We start from the raw sequence: 11,567 nt of genomic DNA on the forward strand, positions 1-11,567 counted from the left end.
GTTTATTTCTTGGTCCAAATTTGCTTCAGTGGAGTTCAAGGAAACAAAGAGTTGTAGCTCTATCCTCCACAGAAGCTGAATATCGTGCCCTTGCACAAGGAGCCATAGAAATAGCCTAGTTTAGAAGTCTCTTCTCTGAAATGGGACTGATTCTTCACACTACACCCATCATTTGGTGTGACAATCAGAGTGCTGGATCCTTAGCCTCTAATCCAGTGTTTCATGCAAGAACCAAACACATATAATTGGATGCTCATTATGTTCGAGAGCAAGTTGCAGCCAATTATCTCAAAGTCCAATATGTACCCACTGATTACCAAAAAGCTGACATCTTCACCAAAGCATTGTCAACCACCAAGTTTGAGGCACTTCGGGACAGATTGACTGTTGTGACTAGTTCTTCTAGTAATACAGATGCTAAATCTGCCAATGATAATACTGCTACTGCTGATAAAATTGTTGCTAATACAAAAATTGGTGACACAGTTAGCTGTGGATGAATCTGCTTTCTTGTTTTTTTTTTTTTTTTACTAATTTGTCTTTTGTTTAGTACTGATTCAGAAGTATTGTGATGCATGGAGTTGTATATTTTGTGGTATGATGAAGGAGTTGCTTCAGGAGTATTGTAATGCATGGAGGTATATGTTTTGTTGATGACTCCTTGATGTATCTGACTAAGTTGTTGTCTGTGATCTGATTGTAGAAGTTCTAAACATAATGGGAAGTGTTGGAAAATACAGAGAAAAGAGTGTTTCAGTTGTAGTACTACATGAAGTTGGATGAGTGTTTCTGTGATCTTAGTTGCCTGTATCGGTTTGACTGTTTGAGGTGGCTGTTTTAGTTGCCTATTCAGTTTAGGTGTTTCAGTTGAGTTTATTTGTATCATTCAAAAGGAAGATTTGATTCAGAGTTTTATGGAAAATAGAGGATTAACTCAGTTGATTTTGAAGAAAAACAGAGGATTAATTTAGCTGGTGTATGAGATTTTGAAAAAAACAGAGGATTGATTTGCTGGTGTATGAGATCTCTGATAGTTCGATTCAATTGAAGTTTGAGCAGAAATGATTCAAGATTCCCAGGTTCAGTTCAAGGGAAGATGTTAGGAAAAGGGTAAAAGTGTCTGCCTGCAAAGGTTCAAAATTCCGAGGTTCAGTTCAAGGGAAGATGTTAGTAAAGAAGTAAAAATGATTCTCCCAAGTTTAGTTTAAGGGAAGATGTTAGTAAAAGGGTAAAAGTGTCATTTGTCAATACTGTTAGTTGTTACATTTCTATTAAGCTTTCAGTTAAACTGTAACAAGATTAGTTAGAGTATTGTTACACTCATGTAAACACTACAAAAGTGTACAGAAAAACAAAATGTATTAACTGAAAAAGAAATTAGAAAAGTAACACAAAACTATTCAGCTCTCATTTTCTCTCTCTCGTTTTCTTCTGTTTGTTCCAGTTTGTTGCTAACTCTACTCAAAACATCATAATCTTAAATCATCATGCGGCACAATATTAAAAAAAAGAGATGTATTTAAAGGAAATTATAAGAATGATTTGGTTTGATTGCCTTTAGAAGACTTTATAATTAATTGCTTTCTTTAAGATTTCAGTCACTTTACCTAAATAGATATATGCAATGCTGGAACAAACAATGAGAATCATTAAGTTACTTGTGATGCTTTTTGAAAAGTTGGAAAGTTCAAATATCAAATTACTATTACGTAGAGACTATTTTGAGGACACAAGTAGAAACTTAATGCTCAATTAACACAATACCTTCAACATAGGATAAGATACAACCAGAAACAAATTAATTATTTTGTTACATTGCCACACTTGCTTGAAATCAAAGGATTAGTCTATTGAAAACGTGGTACTATCCAAAAACGATCCAGTACACAATGAACTGGTTTCTAGTTGATTGTTTGTGTCACCATCAACATATTCGATATCGTCACAATTTTCTTTCAAGATTGAAGCTTCGTTGGATGTTCTAATACCTGCTAACTTTGTTTCTACTTCTCTCATTGTAGGTCTCTTCCTCCCATTTAAGTTTAGACATCTTCTTGTGAGATTAGCAAATGCCATAATCTCTTGTTCTCTACCATCCTTCAAAGCCCGAGCATCAAGGATTTCAAACAAACGATTTTCTTTCATTATCTGAAGAAAATAGAATGCTAAACTTTTATCTTCTTCTAAGTTAGTTGAACGAATAGGTTTTTGTCCAGTTAAGAGCTCTGCAAGAACCACTCCAAAGCTATAAACATCACTTTTCTCTGTAAATTGACTTGATCGAAAATACTCCGGATCAAAGTATCCAAAGGTCCCATGCACTTGAGTGGTCAAATGAGTCTGGTCAACTGCAATAGATCTTGAAACCCCAAAGTCTGAAATTTTTGCTCGATATTTTTCATCCAATAGTATGTTTGATGACTTAATATCTCGATGATATATAGGTAGAGAAGCAGATGAATGTAGGTAAGATAGAGCACCTGCAACTTCTATGGCAATACATAGGCGTAAGTCCCAAGTGAGTGGAAATTCCTCATTTTGCTCATGTATATACTGAAAAAGAGTTCCGTTAGGAATGAATTCATAGACTAAAAGGGGAACTTCAGTCTCCAAACAACACCCTAACAATTGAACCACATTCCTATGATTAATCTGTGACAAAATTACCACCTCATTGATGAATACGTCAACTTTACTTTCATCCACTTTCTTGGGCCTTTTAACAGCTATAATTTTTCCTTCCTCCAACATTCCTTTATACACAGTGCCTTGACCTCCTTCACCAAGGATACGATTCGCATTGTAGCTGTCAGTTGCCTTCTCCAATTCATTTGCGGTAAACAATTTTGGTTTCTCAATGTTGCCGTCATCGGAAGACATGCGTCGCTGTAATAACAAACCACCATTTTTTTTAAAGAATTTTTGCTTAAGCTTGTTTGCTTTCCTTCTTTTAACGAACTTGTACAACCACCATGCTCCGATTCCTAGCAACAGCATCCCAAGCCCAGAACTGCAACCTACACAACTCAAGTGTATATATATATATATATATATATATATATATATATATACTTATAATCAAGTTGTTGATCACTTGATAACAATATTTTGATGAATATGTTCTGGATATGCATACCTATGATGATAAAGATTTTATTCCCGGGAATTTTTGATGAGTAACATATGAGTTCCTTATCACCGTTATGAGAAAATATGGACGTATAACCACCGGGACAGTTGGAGCAATCGTTGTGGCTTGTGATAGTACAGAACAAGTTACCTATACAAAACATAGGTCAATTAAGAGAGAAACTATCAAATCAGATCACCAAAAAATTGAAAATCCTACAGAAGAAATGCAAACATGAAGCCTTTAAATTTGACTAATATTACTTTAATTTAAATTCATTGTTTAAATCCGTACCTGTGCAGCCTGATTCATCGTGTTTTTCTTTTGGCTGACTGCAGACACAAAAAAAGCCTGACTTTAATTGTGTTAAACAAAAACCATCTTTGTTACAATATGTTTTCCGGGATTTATATGGTTCCAAACATTTCCCCATGTATCTTCCGAATTCTATCACTACAGGAAAAAGCTCTCTTTCTTTCGAAACATTGGCATTGGTATTGGCTAGGTAGTTTGTCATGAGCCAATCTTGCTCAACCATGAGGGCACCTGTGCAGTTCTCGGGAACTGAAAAAGCCTGAAGACTTGAAGAAATGGTGCACATCAAATCATAGCATCTTTTATCTTTAGCAGGATCACATGTACAAATAGGCAGACACCTAGTTTTTGACTTGATTTGATGTCTTTTGAATGTCGTGGTATAACTATTACAACCAGTGGCCATGAACTTATTGAGCTTATGTGAAAAGTAAAACGGCGTTCTTGACAGGTTTTCAGCTTCCAATGTATTCACATAAGCTCTTAATCCATTGGCCATCCCTTTGCTTCGACGAGAGACGTCTTCTGCTAATTTCAGGTTCGTTCTACTGAGGAAAGGTACTGGAGAGCCCGAAGAGTTGTCACAAGTTACTGCAAACCATTCATCGTAGTAGCAGCCTTCTCCAATTCCAAAGGGATATCTTATTTCGCTGACATTACCACAACTCGTTGGACAATGAATTGCTGATGCTTTGATTGCCCAGACTAACAAAATTATGGTATGCAACAACAAGAAATGAAGATGAACAGCCATAATTAGTTAATCCTGACTGCACCTCTTCTTTGAGAAATTTGATGGAGATTCAACATAGATGTTAGCTCTATATATAGATATTGAGTTAATTGCATGCACCCCCTCAAAGTTTTGTAGTTTAAAATGCTGGGATATACCACTTGATTGTAACAAATTTTAAGAATATAAGAACGTCAAGGGGCAGATTCTGGGCTTTTAAAATTGAAATAATATCAAAATGAGGGTTANCTTAATCCATTGGCCATCCCTTTGCTTCGACGAGAGACGTCTTCTGCTAATTTCAGGTTCGTTCTACTGAGGAAAGGTACTGGAGAGCCCGAAGAGTTGTCACAAGTTACTGCAAACCATTCATCGTAGTAGCAGCCTTCTCCAATTCCAAAGGGATATCTTATTTCGCTGACATTACCACAACTCGTTGGACAATGAATTGCTGATGCTTTGATTGCCCAGACTAACAAAATTATGGTATGCAGCAACAAGAAATGAAGATGAACAGCCATAATTAGTTAATCCTGACTGCACCTCTTCTTTGAGAAATTTGATGGAGATTCAACATAGATGTTAGCTCTATATATAGATATTGAGTTAATTGTATGCACCCCCTCCAAGTTTTGTAGTTTAAAATGTTGGGATATACCACTTGATTGTAACAAATTTTAAGAATATAAGAACGTCAAGGGGCAGATTCTGGGCTTTTAAAATTGAAATAATATCAAAATGAGGGGTATTTTAGTAGGTAATCATTAAAAATGATCTCGATTAATCGATTATATAAATGTTTGTTGAATTCAAAGGGAATAAATCATAAATAGTTAAGTCTCAATAAATTAATACTTAATAAATTAATAATCTCAATTAAATAATATTTTTGGCTTGTCCCGACTTGGGACTAATGTGGTAAATTAATATTTCGTTAAATTTATAAGATAATATATTTAAAAAGAAATACATAGGTACCACTTGATATATAAATTAATAACCCCCTTATACATCAAAATTTTATATATATACTTAATTAGAGGAGATATTTGTAAAATATGACTCTAATGTTACTTGTTTTTTTTGTGTAAAATTGATGTCTTCTTGGACCTCATCTCTAACTTTTCTTAGTGTATTAAGAAGCTCTAATGTAGTATTCTCGTTAAACTACGCGATTTGATTATTGCTTTGAGTGCAACTTTTCGCAAGACAAACTCCAATACAAAATTATCGTCTTCAACTTCATCTTAACTATACATAATATGTATACGTATTACGTTTATTGTTTTGGAGAAAAAAAAATGCCTCGATAAATTAATAATTCATTAATACCAATGATTAAATAATATATCAATTAATTAATAAATTTTTATGGTTTCAAAATTATTAATTTATCAAAATTTAATTTTATATTACAATGTAAGTCCTAGATCATGATTGACCAATAATCTGTCCCACGAAGAAAGATAAAACAAATAATTGAGGTTGGTGTGTCAAAAAGCTTAGACAAAATATTTGTTTAACAGAAAATAAAATGATTTTGAAATTATTGAATAGGTGATGTCATCCTTGTGATGCATGAGTCGATTTTGAAGATAACTGCTGTTAATTAAATTTCAGCCCTTGGATTGATATGGAAAAAAGGTATGAAGGTTTTTTTTTTTATTTAATTTAATAAAGTTGAAAAAGACTGAAAGGATTTTTGTCATTTGTTGTTGCCGGAGACACTATTCTCAGAAATTTCTGTTACTTTAGGTGTGTTTTTTTTTTCTTTTATGAATTTTGTCTATCTATTTTATGTATTTTTAAAAAAATATTAAAAATGATTTTAAAACATAAAAAATTAAAAACACGTTCGATATGTTTGTCTGAAAATGATATTTCAAAATGTGAAAAATGGAAATACGCTAGACATATTTGTCTAAAAATATAAAGAAAACAAATAAAATTTATTACTTTGACAACGGATAAAATCCTCATAAATTATCACTTATTTTATTCATATAAAAAAACTTATCATAAATACACAAGTGTTTAATTTCTATTAACAATTCTCTGTTGAACTGAAAGTTTTTACGTTAAGAGGGAAAAGAGTAAAATATAAAAGAAAAAAAAAAAAATATATATATATAATAACTATTTTATTGAATATTAATTTTTAATTGGAAAAAGTGTAATGAACTTCATAAATAGGATTTATTGAGAATTGATTTTAGGAATCCCAAATCCAAAGCTCAAAAAACGAGTGAAAAGACAGATATTTGTTTAACAGAAACTATAATGTATTTGTATAAAAGCTTCTATCTTTATTTAGTATGAACCTAACTTAATTTAGGTACATTACACTTAGATTTTTATAAATGTTAGTCGGCAATTATTTTATATGCTTTGGGCATGTTAATTTATGTTAACGGGCCAAACTGTTGATGTGTGATTTTGACACCAATGACTCGTATATATAAAGCGTTAAGTTATTCTTAAAAATTACAAGTGAATAATTCATGAAAAGTATTTATGGTGCTGAGATTATATATGTTTACAGAAACATAAATAAAAGATTGATAAGAGATATTTTTATAGTGGTTCAGATGCTTAAAGTGAATTCTACTTCCACTGTTATTTTATTATTCTCTAACTATTTTTCTGATATTGCTTGTAAGACATATAAAAATAGAGAAATGCTTTGTTTATAGAAAAAAATAATAAAACTCAAATGTTTGTCTAACTCTCATGTACCTATCCAGCCCATTTTTCATGAAGAGAGGTGTCTATTTCTACACATTTGAGCTCAATGTAATAAGTGTTTTTGCAAGTTGTCTTGACACGTGGAGACCACTCCTTAATTCTTATCTTTAAATGGGATAAGATCGATATAAAATATCTTCTAGAGACGGTTTGGGTTTTTCATAACTAATACCATCTTATTTTTAAATGCTTGTTGAACTCTGATTGATAATACCGACATGAATGCGTATGCATGACTAGACATTAACTATAGGTTAATGCATTATATACTCTGATACAGGGCATATCTTGTTAAATAAAAATTAGTACTCTTGAATCTTGATGTCAGTGCTGACATCACATGCATGGCGGCGTTCCACCATTAAGGTATGTGGGTCCCTGATTCCGGTCCCAAGTAGAAAGATAAATAAAGTAACAAATAATTGAGGTTGGTGTGTCAAAAAGCTTAGGCAAAATATTTGTTTAACAGAAAATAAAATGTACATAAAATATATTTTAATGTTCACGGTTAGGAATTAAAGTTGAATCATGCACTTGGATTTTGAAATTATTGAATAGGTGATGTCATCCTTGTGATGTATGAATGGGTTGATATGGAAACAAGGTACGATTTTTTTTTTTTTAATTTAATAAAGTTGGATAAAATTTGAGGTGGGTTCTTGTTGAATGGAAGGATTCCTTATCCGCTGGTGAAGCACTCGGTTCAACTCAATTGAATCTGACTCTGATATCATGATATAATTTAAGGTGAGTCTGACTCTTTATCCAATAAAGTTTTGTTAAATGAGAGGATTACACCCTCTTATAAACTAGTAGGCTTGAACGTGTTTATTCGGTGTGATACTTCAACAAAGTCGAAAAAGATTGAAACCATTTATGCCATTTGTTGTTGGAAGAAAAGTATTTGGAGAAGTGGCTTTGCTTAATTGTTTTCTAGTTTCCCAGAGACCTTACTTGCTTTTCTTAGAAATTTCATTAAAGAAAGGGTTTATCAAACTTTCTCTTACTTTACTAAATATAAATTTGTTGGCACAGTGAGTCACCACGGTCAACCAAATATTCTCAATAATGGTCATCAGGTCCCGTGAATAGAAACTAAAGAGATAATGGACTCAATGGACAATAAAGAACAAACCATGAAACACGTTTTGGATAATTTATAAGAATCTGCTTTTACAATCCACTATAAGCACGTATTGTGAAAGTCTTCTAAATTACAAAGGATTAACGTTTCTGAGTGCTTTAGTGTGTCCGAGGGACGTCTTGTCAAAGTCTCTTAATTTTACTTTCATGGATAATTGGATATTGACTTGATGGGTCTCCACTGTCAGATCAATTATTCACAATAAAGTTAATATGATTGATTGATGTTCACTGTAGTTCTGATTTCTTCTACCATCTCTTCATCTTTAGTTTTTCTTAAATCTCAATACTTCCACTCAGAAACCTCTCTGAGACTCTCACTGCTTTCAGATACCCACTAAAAATACTTTTACTATCAAACCACTAAAAATACTTGGGCTCTGTTTGGTAAATAGTTTGGGAAAACTATTAGTAATTTCCTAATAAAGTTCAACAAAATATTTGTGTTTGGTTCATTTATTCTCAAAATATTATTATAAATTATTCAATTTCTTTTAAATCCCCTAAATTTGTTAATTTAACTAAACAATCCCATTTTTTTTTAAAATTGACAAAAACATCCCAGCAACCCACATTTACCAGATTTCAGCCACCACTGCCAAAAACTGATCGGAATCTAGTATAATGGTACACTATTGGCTGAATCTGACCGGTAGTACGTCGATCTAACCTTTTCCAGTCAGATCCACGGCGGATCTAGCCGGAAAAGGCCAGATCTACAGCTAAAGATCTGGTTGTCCACGGCCAGATCTTTGGTCGTAAACAGTCGTTAACGAAGGGAAAAATATGGTCGTCGTTGACCATCAATGATGACCGTATCTTCGGCCATCATTGACGACCAAATACGATCAAATCTAGTCGTCAATGACCAGATTTAGCCGAAAATGCCAGATCCACCGTGGATTTGGCCGAAAAAGGCCATATCGACGCACAACCAGCAAGATCCAGTCGGTCATGCGTAGATATGGCGACTTCGGCCACTTTCTGGCGGTGGTGGCCAGCTGTCTGTATTTAATGAGTGGGTTGGGGGTTTTTTTTTAACTTTGAATATTTTATTATAGGAGTGTTTAGTAAATAAACAAACATAGGGGGTATTTTTTATTAATTTTCAAATTCTACATCGTAATACCCACCCAATTTAATTTTTTTCAAAATATTATTCTAAAAACTATAAGAATAATGAACCAAATGGATCCATAGTTTAAAGATACAAAGGTGGACTCGGAATCTACTGTAGAAGAGTTAGATCTTTACAAAGATCTCAAAAATCTAAAAAATCTCGAGTAAACTATGCAATATGAACACTAAAAAGAGAGATTACATCAGCCCATAAAACCACAAAAAACAGAAAACTCCTATCCAGTTATAATAAATTTAAAAAAAAAGGAGGTATCATGCTGAACGCCAACAATAATGTTAGACGTACAAAAGAGTAAGAACTGCAGATTTCAAAAAAGTCTTTGCCAGTTACAATACTCTCCATAAGTAAACAAGGGCAACTCTTGGAGTTACCCTCTGAATTTTTACTTCAATGCATAATTTAGCCTACAAGAAAGCTGCCACTAGGCGGCAATGGAGGAACAAGTGGTTAGAAGTTTCTTCATTGTTTTGACATGTAACACACCGTGAAGCAGAAAGATTCATTATTTGGTCTGAATAATTTCTACTGTCTCCTCATGGCATTTATAAAAACATCAATTCTAATAATTTACTTGGAGTTTGAAGTCTTTGTAAATACAGTATTATGCTTTTTGACATACATTGAAAATAATTTTAGTACCCCTATATTGAATATTAGCAAAGGCCTGGTGATAATTATATACGCATGCTTATTTTATTTCTGTAGAATTAGCAATAGTTGGAAAGTTCAAATATCAAATTACTATTACATAATGATAAACTATTTTCTAAAAGATATTTTGAGGACACAAGTAGAACTTATAACACAATACATTCAACATAGGATAAGATACAACCAGAAACAAATTAATTATTTTGTTACATTGCCACACTTGCTGTAGAACTTAATGCACACAATACATTCAACACAGGATAAGATATATACAACCAGAAACAAAATTAATTATTTTACTACATTGCCACACTTGCTTAAAAACAAAGGCTAGTGATATTATCCAAAATCGATTCATCAGTAACAGATGAACTGGCTTCAAATTCAACTTCAGATGTTATCTCAATCTTAACACAATCATCCTCTTCAGGATTTTGATTCGAGATTGAAGCTCCGTTAGATGTTCTAATACCTGCTAATTCTGTTGCTACTTTTCTCATTGTAGGTCTCCCATTTGAGTCTAGACATCTTCTTGTGAGATCAGCAAACTTCATAATCTCCTGTTCTTTGTCATCCTTTGAAACTCGAGCATCAAGGATTTCAAACAAACGATTCTGCTCCATTTTCTGAAGAAAGTAGGGTGCTAAATCTTTTACTTCTTCTGAGTCAGTTGAATGAATAGATTTTTGTCCAGTTAAGAGCTCTGCAAGAACCACTCCAAAGTTGTGGACATTAACTGGAATAGATCTTGAAGTCCCTATATCTGAAACTTTTGCTCGATATTTTTCATCCAGTAGTATGTTTGAAGACTTAATATCTTGACGATATATACTCATAGAAGCAGCTGAATGTAGATAAGATAGAGCACCTGCAACTTCTATGGCAATACGTAGGCATAAGTACCCAGTGAGTGGAAATTCCTCATTCTCATTTTGGCCATGTATATACTGAAAAAGAGCTGCATTAGGAATGAATTCATAGGCTAAAAGGGGAAATTCAGTGTCCAAACAACACCCTAAAAATTGAACTACATTCGAATGATTAATTTGTGACAAAATTCCCACCTCATTGAATACATCAACTCTTTCAGCCACTTGCTTGAGCCTTTTAACAGCCATAATTCTTCCTTTCTCCAACATTCCTTTATACACAGTGCCTTGACCTCCTTGACCAAGGATTTGATTCTCATAGTAGCTGTCAGTTGCCTTCTCCAATTCATTTTCGGTAAAGAATTCAATGTTGCCGCCATTGGAAGACTTGCGGCGTTGTAGTAACAAACCACCATTTTTCTTAAAGAATTTTTGCCTGAGCTTGTTTGCTATCCATCTTTTAAGGAACTCGTGCAAACACTGCGCTCCACTGGATATGGACAACGTTCCAATCACAGAACTTAAAATCGCAGAACTTAAACCTGCAGGTCCTGCACAACTCAAGTACAAGAACATATATATATATGTATATGCATATAATCAAGTTATTGATCATTTGTTAACAATATTTTGATGGATATGCATACCTACGGCTCCACCGAGACTTCCCGACGTATTGGAAGGTTGTGGTAGAAATTGAGTTACTCTATATATAGAAATTGAGTTGACCAAATTTTAAGAATATACATAGTCAAGGGGCAGAATCTGGACTTTTAAAATTGGAATAATATCAAAATGAGGGATAGTTTAGTCTGTAAACATTAAGATGATCTCAATTAA

The 11,567-nt window shown here is 33.3% G+C and overlaps 2 protein-coding genes across 2 annotated transcripts; both read right to left on the bottom strand.

The window, feature by feature from the left end:
- Positions 1-1,738: 1,738 nt before the first annotated feature.
- Positions 1,739-4,276, bottom strand: LOC116106196 (wall-associated receptor kinase-like 10). The gene is made up of 3 exons (XM_031392538.1): positions 3,425-4,276; positions 3,137-3,280; positions 1,739-3,017 (listed from the first exon to the last, which is right to left on the bottom strand). Exons 1-3 carry the CDS (start codon positions 4,197-4,199, stop codon positions 1,843-1,845), a joined length of 2,094 nt encoding a protein of 697 aa, XP_031248398.1. The 5' UTR covers positions 4,200-4,276; the 3' UTR covers positions 1,739-1,842.
- Positions 4,277-10,017: 5,741 nt separating this feature from the next.
- Positions 10,018-11,303, bottom strand: LOC116106074 (putative wall-associated receptor kinase-like 11). Its single transcript, XM_031392424.1, has 2 exons — positions 10,923-11,303; positions 10,018-10,805 (listed from the first exon to the last, which is right to left on the bottom strand). Exons 1-2 carry the CDS (start codon positions 11,301-11,303, stop codon positions 10,176-10,178), a joined length of 1,011 nt encoding a protein of 336 aa, XP_031248284.1. The 3' UTR covers positions 10,018-10,175.
- Positions 11,304-11,567: the final 264 nt, after the last annotated feature.

This window comes from Pistacia vera, unplaced genomic scaffold (genome assembly GCF_008641045.1).
Source record: "Pistacia vera cultivar Batoury unplaced genomic scaffold, PisVer_v2 Contig51, whole genome shotgun sequence".
Classification (NCBI taxonomy): Eukaryota; Viridiplantae; Streptophyta; class Magnoliopsida; order Sapindales; family Anacardiaceae; genus Pistacia; species Pistacia vera.

Excerpts from the sequence above, each read along its gene's own strand:
- LOC116106196 (XM_031392538.1), bottom strand. The coding sequence starts at position 4,199 with ATGGCTGTTCATCTTCATTTCTTGTTGTTGCATACCATAATTTTGTTA. Across the intron at positions 3,281-3,424 it reads CGATGAATCAGGCTGCACAG|GTAACTTGTTCTGTACTATC; the intron begins GTACGGATTTAA and ends TGTTTTGTATAG. Across the intron at positions 3,018-3,136 it reads TAAAATCTTTATCATCATAG|GTTGCAGTTCTGGGCTTGGG; the intron begins GTATGCATATCC and ends TGAGTTGTGTAG.
- LOC116106074 (XM_031392424.1), bottom strand. The coding sequence starts at position 11,303 with ATGTTCTTGTACTTGAGTTGTGCAGGACCTGCAGGTTTAAGTTCTGCG. Across the intron at positions 10,806-10,922 it reads GAGTTGATGTATTCAATGAG|TATATACATGGCCAAAATGA; the intron begins GTGGGAATTTTG and ends GCTCTTTTTCAG.